We start from the raw sequence: 17,317 nt of genomic DNA on the forward strand, positions 1-17,317 counted from the left end.
AGATATTCATAATGTTACAAATGACTATTTCTATTTGTCTTTATTTTAAAACTGCATCTCTCAAAAAATGTTTTTTTTTTTTTTCAAATGTACTACTAATAAGAAATGTTTCTTAAGGATTAGGTGACACAATATATTCATATTAGTAGACTGGAGCAAAGACTGCTAAAATTTGGTCTGCCATCATAGGTAAAAAATTAAATGTAAAAATAAATAAAAATAGAAAACTCTGATTTCAAACAGTAATTATAACTTGCAATATTACTAATGTTTTTTGTATTTTATTTATCAATTTAATGCATCCTGTGTGAACAACAATTTAAAAAAAAAAACAAGAATGTCTTAGTTTGTCTACCCAAAAAAAAAGAAAAAAAAAGTTTCCACCGATACAGTACATTTAATACATTGCCCTTTTTTTTACACTATATAGTGTAAGTTGTTATAATGGCAAACCTTTTTTATTATTATTTATTTATTTATGTTTATTTTTTTGTGTTGCACAAGCAAAGATATGCTTGTTTTGTCTTTCTTTTGATTGTATAGCCTATTGCGAACACCACAGCAGATTGCCTTTCCCATAATTTTAATACACTTTTAAATGATTGAGTTTCCAGTGCCCTTCAGATACATGTATCTTAAAATAAAGAATTATTTTTGTACTTTGGTATCCATGTCTCTTGTCCTTTTGTTTTGGAACCACAAACCTGTGTGCCCTGTCTTTTTTTGATTGGGTTAGTATTTCCCTGTTAATTACAGGGTGGCATAGTCAGCTTTTTTATTGGTTTTCCCTAAAATATTAGCATCAGCAGCATTCTCCCCCCTCTGCTGGTGCTACAGCTCTATCCTCTACCCCCCACTCTGCTACAAACATATAAAACCACTACAGCGAAAACAACCATTTGTGCAACTGGACACGACTCCATTTTTTTATTATAGCCTACTGAGATCAGTTCTGACTGTTCTTGAAATGCATCTATCCTTATTTGTATTACTTTTGAGACTACTTCCACTGTAGCTGCCTTTGTACAGTCCTGTTACACAAATGTTTAGATTTCTATTATAGAGTGACATTGCGCATAAACTATGACCAGTAGATGGAGCAGTTGCATTCTGGACACATTGATACTTCACTGACTGGTTTCACTTAATCGCTTAAACATTCCGGAATTCTCTATTGAATTTATTAATCCGGTCTTTCTGGTAATTTCATAGAATCCAAATATATTGTCATTAAGTTGTCTATATGTCGAGTGCGACACAGAAATACAGGAGAGTAAATGAATATTATCCCACTTTGAAGAAAAGCAGGAAGTGAGTTAATTGAACAGTGAGGAGCCACCCTCTTGTGGATTCTTGAAAGAGTTATTGCATACAAGTTTTCTAAAAACCATGGATGTTTCACAGAGAGCATTTTAAAATCTATTTGGTCATGTATTGTGCATTAAATCCTCTTATACCACCAGTTGTAGTCTGATGCTTATTTTTTAGCAACCAATCCAAAAAGTGCAATAAACTTAAGGTTAAGTATTCTTTATCTTAATTTGTGTTTTGGATTTAAAGGAGTGACACAGCCAGGTGATTGGAATAATGATCCTTTACTTTGTTAAATAAGTGACTCGAGATAAATAAATAATAATAATAATAATAATAATAAAAAGTAGGCTATGGGTGTGCCTCCCCAATGACTGGCCTGTAAATATTAGGCCTGATATGTCATGGTTCTGTTGTGTCATCGTTTGCCACATGACCAGTCATGACATCGGTGAAAGACACAATGAATGTCAGTGGTGAATCATTGGGGTAGCAATGGTAGGTTGCTTTGAATAACCAAAGTAACCCATAAGAGCTCTTAAAATGGTGATGTCGCTTGGCAAATGATTGCAAGTCAAAGTCAACTTTTTTCAAGATTTTTGTTTACAATGGTATGGTTATTATAAGTTGAAGAAATAAATAACACATTTATATTTTACCTTCTTTAAACCTGACATGCTTTTTGAACAGTATTGAAGGAGTTGTATGCTGGCCACTTATTGGCTGTACATAATAAATAATAATAATTATTAGTGGTAGTATTATTATTAATAATAAAGGATAATGATTATAATAACCTCAGTTTTTGTTAAGAAATTCAGATGTAAGGACATTTTATATTTGCATACAAAACTAAAGAAAAACAGTAAATACAAAATTTATATGATACCTTCTTTCAACCTGGTACAGTCTTAGAAGAAAAGGTTCATATAGAACCTTAAAAGGTTCTATTGCCCACTTCATATTTGGAACCCCCAAAAGGTTCTATTAAGTGTTCTATCAAAAGAACCCTAAAGGGTTCTTTGAGCCAGGTCTGTATAAACCTTTTAGGGTTCCAAAATGCAATCGTAACATTTAGTTTTTGTTTAGTTTTTAAATTTATTTTTTGTTTTATTACTAGATGATCGTTTAATGGATATGAAAATTGAATAGTTCATATACTATATCACTAAGAAAGTGAAATAACCATATACAAGACATTTAAGTATTATTAAGTAAAGCATTTTTAATAGTTTGTATTTACAACATCACAAGCAATAGTTAACACAATTTATAATGCAATAGTTATGAGAATTGACTTAATAAATCCGTAGGTTTGTAATAATAAGCTAAAAGTTAATTAGTAATTATAATATTTATATAAAAATAATAAACATTAAATCTTTTAACATTAACTATAAGGTAACACTGTAACCATAAGTAAGATTAATAAACAAGTAAAAAACAAAATAAAAATAAATAAAAACAAATGACCAATGAAAAGCTGATAAACTATTTTAGCACTTGGGCAGATAGAGAATAATTTTGTTGCTACTGGTCTGACAAACTAAGTAAGGTATTTTGGATACAACAAATTAAACAAAAGTTCACTTCACTTCAATCATCTCCATGTCATCACTTTGATGCCAACTCTCTGCACTCTCTGAGGGGTCTGGACACCATATGAAAGATCAGGCTGAGGATGTATGTGCTGATCCCTGTAAGTATGTGAAACATTTTATAGACCTGCTGTCAGTATGCAGAGTAATTAAAAACAAAAATGGTATCTCTCTAAATTACATCTTACAACTTACATTAGAATAGGAGTGTTGTGTTTTATCTGTATGAAGATGGTCAAACTAGTAATGCTGCACTCCAGAGCCACTGAAAACAGAAATTAACCATTATTTAGTATCATTAAAAACCTTGATGCAATGCAAAATAATTAATAATAGAACTAATCTAATCAAATCTAAGTTTGACATGTTTTCTTATTTAAATGTTAACAGCCTTTCACTAAAATGAGTATTAAATCAATGATCTAATCTAAACACTCATGTTGTGGTTTGTGATAAACTGACAAAATTAAGTTACTTTATTTGACTGCAAACATGAAAAGTCCGGAGCGGGCTTTTAAGGAACATGTGTACCATTTAAAACCACATGTGTTCTTAATAAGCCCACTATGATTTTAAAAACCTAAATGCTTCACATTTGACTAAAACACCTACATTTTTATTATTTTTGGAGATTTAGACCTCAAACATCATAACCAGTAAATTAAATCTTTAATTTCTGAATCTGACAGTCCTTATAATTTGGTTATCTGTCTTTTCATTTTTCTCCCTGCAATGAAAACAGATTTGGTACGTAGCGTTGACAAGGAGTTAAGTTTAATACGAGGTTCAATGGGTTATTTGCTCAATGGGCTTATTAGGAACAATAGGGGTCATTGGAAAATAAACCTAAATTACCTATGGTAATTGGGTCACTTCCCTAATACTACAAACACCAAATATTCACAAGTTGAAAAATTGAAACATCTCAATCACTTCCATCACTATACTTTCTAATTAAATACAAAGCTTTAGAAGTACAATGTAAAAGTTTGCAAATGCAAAAGTAATGTAGTGTAGTGTACAAAACTATTTATAAACCAAACTTTCAATAATGTAATTTATGCATACACATACACACATACATACATACATACATACAGTTGAAGTCAGAAGTTTACATACACTTAGGTTAAAGTCATTAAAACTAATTTTTTTAACCACTCCACAGATTTCATATTAGCAAACTATAGTATTGGCAAGTCATTTAGGACATCTACTTTGTGCATGTTATGAGTCATTTTTCCAGCAATTGTTTACAGACAGATTGTTTCACATTTAATTGACTATATCACAATTCCAGTGGGTCAGAAGTTTACATACACTAAGTTAACTGTGCCTTTTAGCAGCTTGGAAAATTCCAGAATGATAAGCCTTTTTAGGCAATTAGCCAATTAGCTTCTGATAGGAGGTGTACTGAATTGGAGGTGTGCCTGTGGATGTATTTTAAGGCCTACCTTCAAACTCAGTGCCACTTTGCTTGACATCATGGGAAATCAAAAGAAATCAGCCAAGACCTCAGAAAAAAAATGGTGGACCTCCACAAGTCTGGTTCATCCTTTGGAGCAATTTCCAAACATCTGAAGGTACCACGTTCATCTGTACAAACAATAGTATGCAAGTATAAACACCATGGGACCATGCAGCCATCATACCGCTCAGGAAGGAGACGCATTCTGTCTCCTAGAGATAAACGCAGTTTGGTGCAAAAAAATGCAAATCTGGCCCAGAATAACAGCAAAGGACCTCATGAAGATGCTGGAGGAAACAGGTAGACAAGTATCTATATCCACAGTAAAACGAGTCCTATATCGACATAACCTGAAAGGCATCTCAGCAAGGAAGAAGCCATTGCTCCAGAACTGCCATAAAAAAAACCAGACTACAGTTTGCAAGTGCACATGGGGACAAAGATCTTACTTTTTGGAGAAATATCCTCTGGTCTAATGAAACAAAAATTTAACTGTTTGGCCATAATGACCATCATTATGTTTGGAGGAAAAAAGGTGAGGCTTGCAAGCCGAAGAACACCATCCCAACCGTGAAGCATGGGGGTGGCATCATCATGTTGTGGGGGTGCTTTGCTGCAGGAGGGACTGGTGCACTTCACAAAATAGATGGCATCATGAGGAAGGGAAATTATGTGGATATATTAAAGCAACATCAAGATATCAGCCAGGAAGTTAAAGCTCGGTCACAAATGGGTCTTCCAAATGGACAATGACCCCAAGCTTACCTCCAAAGTTGTGGCAAAATAGTTTAAGGACAACAAAGTCAAGGTATTGGAGTGGTCATCACAAAGCCCTGACCTCAATCCGACAGAAAATTTGTGGGCAGAACTGGAGGCCTACAAACCTGACTCAGTTACATCAGTTCTGTCTGGAGGAATGGGCCAAAATTCCAGAAACTTATTGTGAGAAGGTTGTGGAAGGCAACCCAAAATATTTGACCCAAGTTAAACTATTTAAAGGCAATGCTACCAAATACTAACAAAGTGTACGTAAACTGACCCACTGGGAATGTGATGAAAAAAATTAAAGCTGAAATAAATAATTCTCTCTACTAATATTCTGACATTTCACATTCTTAAAATAAAGAAGTGATCCTAACTGACCTAAGACAGGGAATGCTTTCTATGATTAAATGTCAGGAATTGTGAAAGTTTTAATGCATTTGGCTAAGTTGTATATAAAATTCTGACTTCAACTGTACATACATTAAACAATTGTCAACCCAAAGAACATTTTTGTGCAAAAAGTGTTCTTTTTTCTGTAAATCTTTGTAAATAAAACCTTTTTGGCATAAAGTGTTCTTTGAAGCAGAGTAAACAACCCAAGGGTTCTATATAGAACCCCAAAGAATCTTTTGTATGCTTTTTAAACAGTATTAAAGGAGTTGTGTGCTGGCTATAAATAATAATTATATACTCTATAATTGGGTAATTATAAACTCTATAAAACTTTATAAAAATTAAAAATTATAAAAATAACGCCAATATTCTAATATTGCCTATGGTGTTTGAGCCCCGCCTGTTTTGGCGCGAAACTGTCCGCAATAAAAGCAGGTGCACAGACATCATTTCCTCAGAATTTCTGACTGAGAACAAGGAGCGCATCACTCATGCCTCAAGAACTCTGAGTCTTGTAGTGCGGCTAGTGTTCACAATGTCTCGTTCCCTCTGTCTCAGGGAACCGAGGTTACGTACATAACAGAGATGTTCCCTTACGACTCAGTACACTTGACATTGCGTTTAATGCATATGGGAAACAATTCCATCACACCGCACTACACAACATAATCTCCCGGAAACTAAGCATGACACCGCAGTCTCGTGGGATGGCGGGGAGGGGAGCACTCAGAATGAATATATGAACTATAGTCATATAGTGAAATAACTCCTTCATGAACCAAGTTGGGAAGGGAGTTATTTATAAAGTAAGTGCTTGTGACTTATGGTAAATTACAATGGCTCATCCTTAAAGGGAGGAGCATAAGTATATATATATATATTTGGCCAATGAATAGCAAGTGCTCTAAACAGAGAGGACTTGTGAAGAGAGAGACGTTACATCTAGGTTGTAAAATCTCCGAATGTGTTTTGAGAAGAACATCCTGCTGCAAAACATATGTCTTGTGAGGACACACCATTCGTCCATGCCCATCAGGAGGCCATGCCTCTAGTTGAGTGTGCTTTAACACAAATTGGGCAAGTCTTACCCTGTGACTCATAAACCAGGGCAACTGCATTGACAATCCAGTGAGAAAGTCTTTGCTTGGAGATAGACATTCCTTTCGTGCGTCCTCCATAGCATATAAAGAGCTTATCAGACAGTCTGAACCGGCGTGTATGCTCAATGTGTGCGTGTAGCGCTCGCACAGGGCATAACAAATGCAATGATTATTCCTCATCCAAATTAAATGGAGAAGGGAAGAAGGCCTGAAGGTGAACCACCTGCGCTCTGAATGGCATGGTTAGGACCTTAGGCACACAGCCTTTTCTGGGTATAACAGTAGCTTTTGAAAGACCAGGGCCAAACTCCAGACAAGAATTGTGGATTGACACTGCATTCAGGTCACTGACCCGTTTTACTGAGGCCAGAGCCAGCAGTAGTGTGGTCTTAACGGAGAGCATGCGCAAATAAACAGAGTCCAAAGGCTCGCAGAAGTGATATGCAGATATAGTCGCCACATACACTTTGAGCGTTGACGGAGTGAGTCCTGCATCTAACTGCTCTTGAAGAAATATGAGAATTTCATGTATGGGGCAATTTACTGGGTCTTTGCCATGTGAGAGACACCAATCAGTGAACACATTCCATTTTAGCGCATAGAGGCATTTCGTGGAAGGCGCTCTGGCCTGTAAAATGGTGTTAATGACTGAATGTGTCAGTTCTGGCACATTTAGCGCACTCCATTCAGGGGCCACACATGCAGGTTCCACAGCTTGGGCTGTGGATGCCAGATTGTGCCTTGCGCCTGAGAGAGGAGATCCCTCCTCAGTGGTATTTCCCATGGCGAGCTGTACAGCATATCTATCATTTACGGAAACCATGGCTGGTTGGGCCATTTAGGCGCAACCAATAAAATCGTTTCCTTATCATCTCGGACTTTGCATATGACAGAGTGAATCAGGCACACCGGGGGAAATGCAGTGGGTATTCCCCATTGAGGCAAATCAATTTCTGCTTCGCCGAATATTTCCCAAATCCTCAATACAGTTTGAGGATGAAGTCTCCATTCGCCCGGTATCACCCCTTGACATGACAATAGGTCCGTGCCGTAATTCAGGTGGCCTGGGACATATGTCGCTCTCAGGGAGAGGAGATGATGTTCGCTCCATAGGAGGAGGTGATGCATCAGTCTCAAAAGTGGCGGTGAATGAATTCCGCCTTGGCGGTTTATATATGCCTCAACTGTCATGTTGTCTGAGCGAACCAGGACATGGCAGTTCACTATTTCTGACTGAAAAGCATTTAAGGCTGGGAATACAGTCGATAGCTCGAGGCGGTTGATGTGCCACACTTTCTTTGCACCTGTCCAGGTGCCGAAAGTCAGGTGTCCATTGCACACCGCCCCCCAACCTGTGTTGGAAGCATCCATAGTCACTACTTTCTGCCTGACAACCTGCCGCAGCATGACACCTCGCTGGTAAAAGGCAGGAGCTGTCCAGGGTGCTAAAGCAGCTATACAGCAGCAGGATATAGTGATGCGCATGTGCCCTTGGCGCCAAGCATGCCGTGGCACATGGCACTTGAGCCAGCACGGAAGAGGTCTCATGTGTAAGAGACCTAATGAAATGACGGCAGATGCTACTGCCATAAATCCCAATGCTTTTTGAAACAGCTTCAGTGGAAGAGTTCTCCCCAGTTTGAACTGAGACAGACACTGTAGAATGGCCTGAACGCGCTGGCTCGTGAGGTGCGCGTGCCTGCTCGTGGAGTCAAGGCGGACTCCCAAAAAGGAGATTTGTTGGCTGGAAGAGAGCGTGCTTTTCACCCAGTTCACACTGAGGCCCAAGCTGTTTAGATGTTGAAGCAGTAAGTCTCTGTGCTGGCATAACTGATCCTCTGATTGTGCCAGTAACAGCCAATCGTCAAGGTAGTTCAAGATGTGCATGCTGCTCAGTTTCAGAGGGGCGAGAACCGCATCAATGCACTGTGTTAACGTGCGAGGAGCCAGAGACAGTCCGAAGGGCAGGACTTTGGATTGATACGCTGTTCCCTCGAACGCGAATCTCAAAATCATCTTGTGATGTCGTATAATTTGGATATGAAAGTACGCATCCTTCAGATCTATTGACGCAAACCAATCGCGTGGGCATACATGCGATAAGATCCGTTACTGAGTAATCATTTTGAATGGGTGGTTTGTGAGTGCATGATTCAAATGTCTCAGATCCATCTTCTTCATCCGTCTTTATTTGGGACAAGAAAATAATGGCTGTAAAAACCTTTTTAGGCTTGACAATTTGACACAACCTCTACTACGCTTTTCACGAGGAGATTGTGTATTTTGGCTTGTAACACTGGCACATCTTCGGACGAAACCGTGGAAGACAGAACGCTGTTGAAATGGGGTTGCCGGCATGCAAATTGGATCGTATAACCATGTTTGATCATTTTTTGCACCCATTCTTAAATACCTGTTAGGGTTTGCCACGGGTCCACGTAATGGGACAGATGGCAATTTGGTTTGCTCACTGTATGATATAATGCGTTGCTCACCATAGGGAAGCTGTTGCACATAATGTGTGTGCTTTGAAGAGGAAAAGGGCTCTTTATTGAGAATGTGTGAGCATCTCGTGCATTTGCAATGAGTGCTGCATTCTTTTGTGCATTCATTGCATTTTTTATTGCATATATTTGATTGCAAAACACAGAAACAACATTGAACAATATTGTGAACAACAATTTTCCTTTCCTAACAAACAGCAGTGGAGAGATGGGGAACAGTGTTTTGTGTCTCCAATCGAGCCTTCTTTGGAGCAGACCTGGAGAGAACTGCGGGCTCTGCTTTCCACTTCAAAAGGCTGTGCCCGTCACCTAGTTGAAACCTCTCTACAATAACGCCAATATTCTAATATTGGCTATGGTGTTGAGCCCCGCATGTTTTGGCGCGAAACTGTCTGCTATAAAAACATGTGCACAAACACCATTTCCTCATCATTTCTTCCTTCAAGACAGCGATCATCTCTTATCTAGAAGCCCATATGGGGGAGTGCCCATAACACTCAGCAAACTTATTCACAGGGACGCCAAAGAGGCTGGCTGGAGACACTGGAGCATCCAACAGAGTGGCTTTTTCCCATCACTCATTTCTGTTTGCGTCAGCCATATATATCAATCCAGAACTGCCAGGTTGCCCATAGACTTGCCGATGGCCTGCACAGTGACTTTTGTGGCATGCAGCACAAAGTCTGTAGCGGTGCGGAGCACTTTGAATGTCTCTGAATCGAAGTCTTGCTCGTCCATTTTTGGGCTTTGAGCTTGGCTTGAAATACCTGGAGCAACACCATTGCGTGGAATGCTGATCCAGCTTGTCCTGCTGCTGAGTAAGCTTTTCCAGCCAGTGCGGACATTTGTCGACATGGCTTGGAAGGATGTATGGGGTGTGATTTCCATGCCCTGTTACTCACTGGGCAGAGGTGTGCCGCTACCGCTTCATCCACAGGGGGTAGTTAGGCATAACCGTTTTCTTCCCCATGATCCACATTAGAGAGGATGGCGTAACTGCACGAGCGTGCTGAGAAAGGTGCGCACCAGGACTTAGACATGTCATTATGGAATGCAGGAACCATTCATCGAGGTGAGACTGTTCAGGTTCCTCTGGGGTAGACCACTCAAGGTTAAGCTCTTCGACCGCCTTTGTAAGGACGCGGAGCATCTCCCTGTCAGTAGTACGTGCACGCTCCTCGCCCTCGCTGGGGGGGGGGGGGGCCACAGCATCATCCACTGACCACTCGCCTGATGCAGCGAGAGACATTATCATCCCCAGCGTCAGAATCGCTGAACGAGACCGCATGCTCTTTCAGAGGGCCGGAGCTCATCTCGCACATAGTGCATCGAAAAACATGAGCCAGCACGAGGACCACCTCAAATTCATCCTGCACGAACTTGCGTCCCCGCCGTGCCTCCTCGTGTGAATCCTTGGGTATCACAGAAGAGGCGGGTCGGAGGGTGCGGGAGGCTGAATCGTCCCTCAGAACGAGGGCGATTCGCGAGCGAAGCGTCTTGAGACTCATGCAATCACAGTGAGGACAGTCTGTCTCCATGAGAACTGACTCTGCATGGGTGTGGCCCAGACAGTAAATGCAGCTCTCATGCTGAGCTGACAGCAGGATGTGCCTCTCGCACAAGGAACACTTACGGAACGACATCTTTAAAAAGACACAAACACGTAAGTGACTCTTTTAGATATGTAAATATAAAAATAAATATACAGTACTGTGCAAAAGTCTTAGGCACATAAGATGTTTTACAAAAACATTTGTCTTAAGATGGTTATTTATTTCTTCAATTTTAGTGTGTCAGTAGGAAATATACATTTTAGACTCCCAACCATTCCTTTTGCTAATTGAATAGAAGAACAGGGAGCCCTGCAACAGATGGCATTGCCCCCACTGAACATCATGTCAGTCTGGGATTACATGGAGAGACAGAGGCAATTGAGACAGCCTAAATAGATAGAAGAACTGGTGAATTCTCCAAGAAGCTTGGAACATTCTATTTACCAACAACCAAGAAAAACTGTGTCCAACCATCACACCAAATATTGATTTAGCTTGTTTTATGTTTACTGGACTTTGTATGATGCAAACTGATAAATGAAAACTATTTATGGCATTATTTTTGAAGACATTCTCACTATGCAACATTTTTCACAAGTGCCTAAAACTTTTGCACAGTACTGTATATATATATCACACAATATACAATACTCAATATACAATTGCTTTGTAAGGATACACAAAACCTGCTGAAGCGCTGCGGGGAATCATGATGCTAAGGCCTGTTCACCAGTGAAGCGTCAAGCAGTGAGGTGGTGTGATGTTCGCCGGAGCACTGCAGGGGAACAGAAAGTCTTCTTGCGAAGATTCCGCCCGCTGACTCGTGTATATCGACGGCGAAGGTAGAGGGCTTCTAGATAAGAGATGATCGCTGTCTTGAAGGAAGAATTTCTGAGGAATTGGTGTTTGTGCACCTGTTTTTATAGCGGACAGTTTCATACCAAAACAGGCGGGGCTCAACACCATAGCCAATATTAGAATATTGCCGTTATTGTAGAGAGGTTTCAACTAGGTCGTGCAAGAAGGCACTCCCCATATGCGTTAATAAACGCAATGTCAAGTGTACTGAGTCGTAAGGGAACTAATGTTAGCGAATGGAACATTATTGTAAAGATTTAAATACATGTCCTCTACCTACACATTTATATTTCAAGGTACTAACAAGTGACAAATCCACGAGCCTCAAAGAAAAAAAAATATTTATTTATTTATTTAATAATATAAAATTATTATTACATCTCTATAAACATAAATTAGTTAATCAGATTTAGCGACTGGTCTCAAATCAAATGGGATCTATTTTCTTATACCGCCGCATGATAACGCATAAAGTGCAGTGGCGGTGGTGAGTCGCCTGCGCGGGGTGATATAGTACGGGACTACACCCAGGCGCTGTCTCAGTTCGTCGGCTTTCTTTCCTGCCCGAGCTGAGATTTCATACAAGCCCAAGAACCGGACAGCACAGGAGACGCCAAAACCCTCCATCCGCACCACACTCGCAACGCATTTAGCACTCGTAGCGTTAAATCCACTCCTGCGGGTGTAGTACGTCCTATATATCCTTACAAATCACAGAAAAATGTCTTGGCAAAGCTACGTGGATAACCTGATGGCCGATGGCAGCTGCCAGGATTCCGCCATTGTTGGCTACACGGACGCCAAATACGTTTGGGCATCGTCAGAGGGTGGTACTTTTAGCGGTATAACGGTAAGATTTCGATAGATTAGCACTAGTTATGTAGTAAACACTCCATTTAGATTGAATTTTGGGTATAATTTGTATTTTTACGCGAGCGTCCGAATTCGGGTGTTAGCAAGCTAGTCGGGTTTAGCACGCGTGCACGGGGAGCCGGTCTCGTGCTTTAGCGCGAGCTAACCATTTTATTGTGAACGCGGTACATTGCAATACACAGGTTATAGTCGTCGCGTATGACATCAGTAAAACAGCAACAATACAATTGTAACTCATTTTTTATTACTGAAAGCGAAAATCCATTGAAGTGTTTTTGCTGAATGGATTGAGGCCCAGATGAAAGCACAGGGCTGTGGCCACGGCCTCTATACTTCATTACTCCCTATCACAATGAACCACATTATTCCCATCTAAACCGCCTGGTTAAAGTAAAACCGCTTTACAGCCGAACCCAACAAACACGTTTACTTTCAGTGTCGAAGACATTATTCGTTGGCAGAAGTTAACAGATCTAATCCTGATTAAACACACATTTCCTTTTGCATTATTCAGCAATATGGATTTTACCACAAGTCTTGTGCATTGAACTTGTATACGTCCTTAATGTGCTCAAATCGTCTAATAAAGGACTTATTCTGATCAGTCTTGAGATAAGCTGCTGGCAGTCTTCGGCCACGAGTGGAGGAAGTTAAGACAGTGGCGCCTGTGCTTCAAGTTTTTCCTTACAGGAACAAAGATGGCGTCCTGTCGGCTGTGAATGCTCACTCTTTCCCCCTTCTCTCTATTAGGATTATTGGACCGTTTTGAGTCAAAACTACATTGTAACCATTGCGAAGGTCAAATCAAGTGGATCAGCCAACATTCTATTTAGAACACAGAAAGAATGCATCAGAGTTTTAATGTGCTTCCTAAAAAGTAACAGCTTTTAATGTTGGTCCCTCTCTTTCATACTTATATTTTCAGCCTGATGAAATCGATGTGATCGTTGGCAAAGACCGAGAGGGCTTCTTTACCAGTGGGCTGACTCTAGGGAAAAAGAAGTGCTCTGTGATCAGAGACAGCCTTCATTTGGAAGGGGACTGGACAATGGACATCAGGACAAAGAGTCATAATGGAGAGCCGACGTACAATGTTTCCATAGGCAGAGCTGGCAAAGGTAAACTGCACGTCTGTTTGCCAATAACTACAGTATATTTGCAATGCGAAAATTAGCCTGCAAAAATATATATATATATAATGATCAATCCATGCAAGCCCTTTTGTAATCTATTCTCACCATTTTAAGTTAGTGTGCCTGCTCAACAACAGAGTATAGAGCGCATTGCAAGCCTGGGAAACGTACCTTAGATTCCTTAATACGTGCTTGCGCAGAAAGAGACAATAGGGCAAAACAAGCCCATTCCTTAAATTTCTCAAATGTTTCATTTTATTACTTGTAATTGTTTTGAAAAATGACCCAGTATGCTGAGATGTGCCCACTCATACAGTCTGCCTTTGTGGTCCTCTTTCTGAATATCATGAAAAACAGGTTTAAAAGGTATAGTTCTGTCCTCCACCCTTCCTTTTCTGAAAGAACACCCAAGAGTGCATGACTTGATCAAACGTTTTCTTAAACCTTGTGTGTGTACAATTTTCCCTTCACCTTATCGCTGTTTAATGATTATGGGACCGAGCTATCAGTCATTGGGTTGTGCAACAAACACCCCACCACACCCTGTTATCTCTGGTGTAGAGAATGTCAGATAAATCATCAGGTGCAAGGTGAGTCAAGTAGACACCAAGTTGTTACGTTTGTTGACTGCAAACAGTTCCTGGTAAGTTTAAAGATCTGTTGACTCTTAATTCACCCATAACCAAAGTCGAATAGTCTTACAGCATATAATACCTTTTGAAAATGTGCTTGTCCCAAAGAGACATTTGGTAAGGTAAGGGTGTGTGGGGAGGTGGGGTTGAAGTTCCTGTGGAATGGGCAGCATCATATTCCCCTTCCTATTTCCTCTTTCCTGCCCACTAAAATGTCACTACACCGCTCAAGCAGTGAGCTTCAGAGTTCCTCATCAAATACTCTGAATCTTTTTCCTCTACTTTGTTGCTTTTAACAGTTACAGGCATGTGCATGCAAACACTTCTGATTGCAGTCATATTTCTCTTTCTCCTCTGTTTCATGATTGTTCCTTTTTTTTCCTAACCACCGCACTTCTCAACTTTCCCCTTTTTCTATTTCTTCTCTTTCAGTCTTGGTTCTTGTAATGGGCAAAGAAGGGGTCCATGGAGGCGGATTGAATAAGAAGGCATACTCAATGGCAAAATACTTGAGGGATTCAGGGTTCTAATGTAATTAAGCTTGTTTAGTTTCACTTGAGGGACAGAAAGAAGAAAGAAGTTTGCTGTTAAGCTTTCTCCTTCAAGCAGTTAATGTCTTGAAAAAATTTAATAGCAATCAAGGGAGGAATGGTGATAATGTGTCCCCGTGTCATCGGGGGAAATACTTTTTTTTTTTTATTTTTATTTTTTTTTCTCTCCAAGTTTTGTTCATTTGTCATTTTTATTTTTTTTTTTTCTTCTGTACTCCAGTATTGGTTTTAGTCATGGGAAAGGAAGGTACCCACGGAGGATCGCTCAACAAGAAAGCATTTGGCATGGCTGAGTACCTGAGGAAAGTTGGATACTAAAGCAGCCCCTTTCCATCCATCTACACAGCAGCTCACTTTAATACACCGCACCAAAAACCCACCCACCCTTACCCCCCTCCCTCATCCTTACCCCCTTGTCAACTTGACATCACTACCAGAAACCGTTAATAGATGCATTGTCTCTCTCCAAATCTATCTGTTCACTTTATTTTGTTTTTTATATATGAAGCTGCTTTTTCTTTTTTTTTTTTGGTTTGTTTAATGCTCCATGTTCTTTTATTTTCCAAGTTATGACATCTTAATTGTGCCACAGTAAATCCAGCATATTGGTTTTATAAAGGTTCGATCTAAAAAATAAAAAAAACTACTGTACATAGCATAAACCTAAAATGAAGAATAAAAAAAGGACCCCGAATTTGTATAAATTCGTCACTAAATGAAGAATCACTACATAGTCCAATTTTTTCCTTGGGCACTGCTAATGAACCAGCTTAAGATAGATGGATGCCTCAAGTGCTTTGAGCCCTTGCTGAGCTCTCATGGTCTTCCTTGTATACAGCATGTCCAGGATGGAAAAAGTGCATGCATATCTTTTAGGTCAATATCATTGTTTTCCGGTAACTTAACACCACCTTGTCTCAGCATTGAGAATGACATCTGAAGTTAACTAGTCACTTAACACTTTTTGGTTTTTGCTTTCGGTTTGATTCTAAATTGAGTTAGGACCACCTCGGCCCTCGTGACCTGCACCACCTTTGCCCGGCCACCTTTTTTAGTTTGACTACCTTATATCAAATGCTTTTGCTGTTGTATTTGGATGTGGTCATGTAAATCATTGGTCTAATGTTGGAATATTTCAAGTGTGGTGGCAGATCAGCATTTACAAGGTTTTGGTTAAGTTGTTCCCCAAGAGCCTTTGCATCCCGGACTCTGTATGGACATTCCATCACTACAATACTGAGGCACTTATAATTGTTTGCCAGCTCCTTTAAAAAAAAAAAAAAAAAATTTTTTTTTTGCCCTTTTATTTTTTAAGAAAAAAGTGCTGCCATCCCAATGTAACTCTTTGGGTTTTGTCCATTTCACTTTGGATTCTCCAATAGGACCAATGTTTTGTTGCATCTGAAACGATTAATGGAATTGCTCCAAACTATTGTTGTGAAGGATGACTGCTAGCTTCATCTGTTGCTGACTTTATAACACTACATTTTCAACACTTCAGATACACCAATGTAACACCAAGCTCATTACTATTAAACTATTAATAACTTAACAGTTTGAAATAAAAATCAAATGTATGATAACTACCTGAGAATTTTTCTCATGAATGTCTTGAATAGATGAAATGGCAGTCTTATTGTTAATATCAGTCACCTTGAAATTCTATATGCTTTTAATCTGTTATTTTCAAGAATGAAACCATTTGGAAGTCATTGCCTTGTAAACTAAATCACAATGTATCAAACTGTCATAGCACGGTACAAATGATTCATTAAATAGACAAAAAAAAAAAAAAAAAAAAAATATACTGAAGTAAACTGTGTACACTACCTTTTCTGGGATATGGTGGTATTAGTTGGAAAAAGACCACTAGTCAAAGTCAGTTGTATTGTGGAAACTTGTTAAAAAAAAATAAAAAAATAAAGCTGTGTATCCTGTGCCATAATGTAGATCTGATCTGTTGCTACTGTGAGATGGATTTTACCTGCTGCCTTGTGAGTCAAATCTTCAATGGCACCTTTGGGATATTTGGCAAAAACTCCAGGGCTTGTGGAAAATGTACAGATTAAAGAAAAACATCAACAAATTATGTCCTATTCTCCTTTCTTTCTTGCATCTGACCAGCTGATATTCAACTTGATTTGCAAATGGGGGGGGGGTGGACAAATGCCATGATTTAACCACTTTGTTTACAGACAGATCAAATAAACCTATTCCAACCAGAAAAATGAATTTGTTCCCTCGTTTGTCTTTAAGCATCTTAGATAAAGTAATCCAACGATATTAGTTAGAAGGTGACGGGTATCAAGATGAATATTTTAGCCTGTTTTCTTTTCAGTATGTGAAATTTGCTTGCCAAGCTCACTAAGATCAGAAGGGTTTGCTATAATTACAGAAAAGTACAGTCATACACATGCAGGTGTCTCATGCAACCTCTGCTGACTCTTGAATCAAGTAAAATCGTATTGCAGTTAAAAAAAAAACAAACAAAAAAACAGAGCCCCTAAACAGCCAATTTGCCATTTAGATGCCACTTAGCGCAGCTCAACGATGAACAAAAAAAACAAAACAAATAAAA

At 39.4% G+C, this 17,317-nt stretch overlaps 1 protein-coding gene and 1 long non-coding RNA gene across 3 annotated transcripts; one reads left to right on the forward strand and one right to left on the reverse strand.

Annotated features, from left to right (window-relative positions):
- Positions 1-2,571: 2,571 nt before the first annotated feature.
- On the reverse strand, positions 2,572-13,340 carry LOC127442252 (uncharacterized). Its single transcript, XR_007897457.1, has 3 exons — positions 12,953-13,340; positions 3,105-3,174; positions 2,572-3,008 (listed from the first exon to the last, which is right to left on the reverse strand). It is a non-coding gene; the product is annotated as an uncharacterized LOC127442252 (long non-coding RNA).
- On the forward strand, positions 12,066-16,542 carry LOC127442251 (profilin-2-like). Of its 2 annotated transcripts, none has more exons than XM_051700126.1 (3): positions 12,066-12,400; positions 13,349-13,541; positions 14,621-14,918. In XM_051700126.1, the coding sequence occupies exons 1-3, from the start codon at positions 12,272-12,274 to the stop codon at positions 14,716-14,718; spliced, it is 420 nt and encodes a 139-aa protein (XP_051556086.1). In that variant the 5' UTR covers positions 12,066-12,271; the 3' UTR covers positions 14,719-14,918. The 2 variants fall into 2 exon arrangements, with proteins under 2 accessions (XP_051556086.1, XP_051556085.1); XM_051700125.1 differs by lacking the exon at positions 14,621-14,918 and adding an exon at positions 14,960-16,542 and having other exon boundaries at positions 12,073-12,400.
- Positions 16,543-17,317: the final 775 nt, after the last annotated feature.

Source organism: Myxocyprinus asiaticus, chromosome 6 (assembly GCF_019703515.2).
Source record: "Myxocyprinus asiaticus isolate MX2 ecotype Aquarium Trade chromosome 6, UBuf_Myxa_2, whole genome shotgun sequence".
Classification (NCBI taxonomy): Eukaryota; Metazoa; Chordata; class Actinopteri; order Cypriniformes; family Catostomidae; genus Myxocyprinus; species Myxocyprinus asiaticus.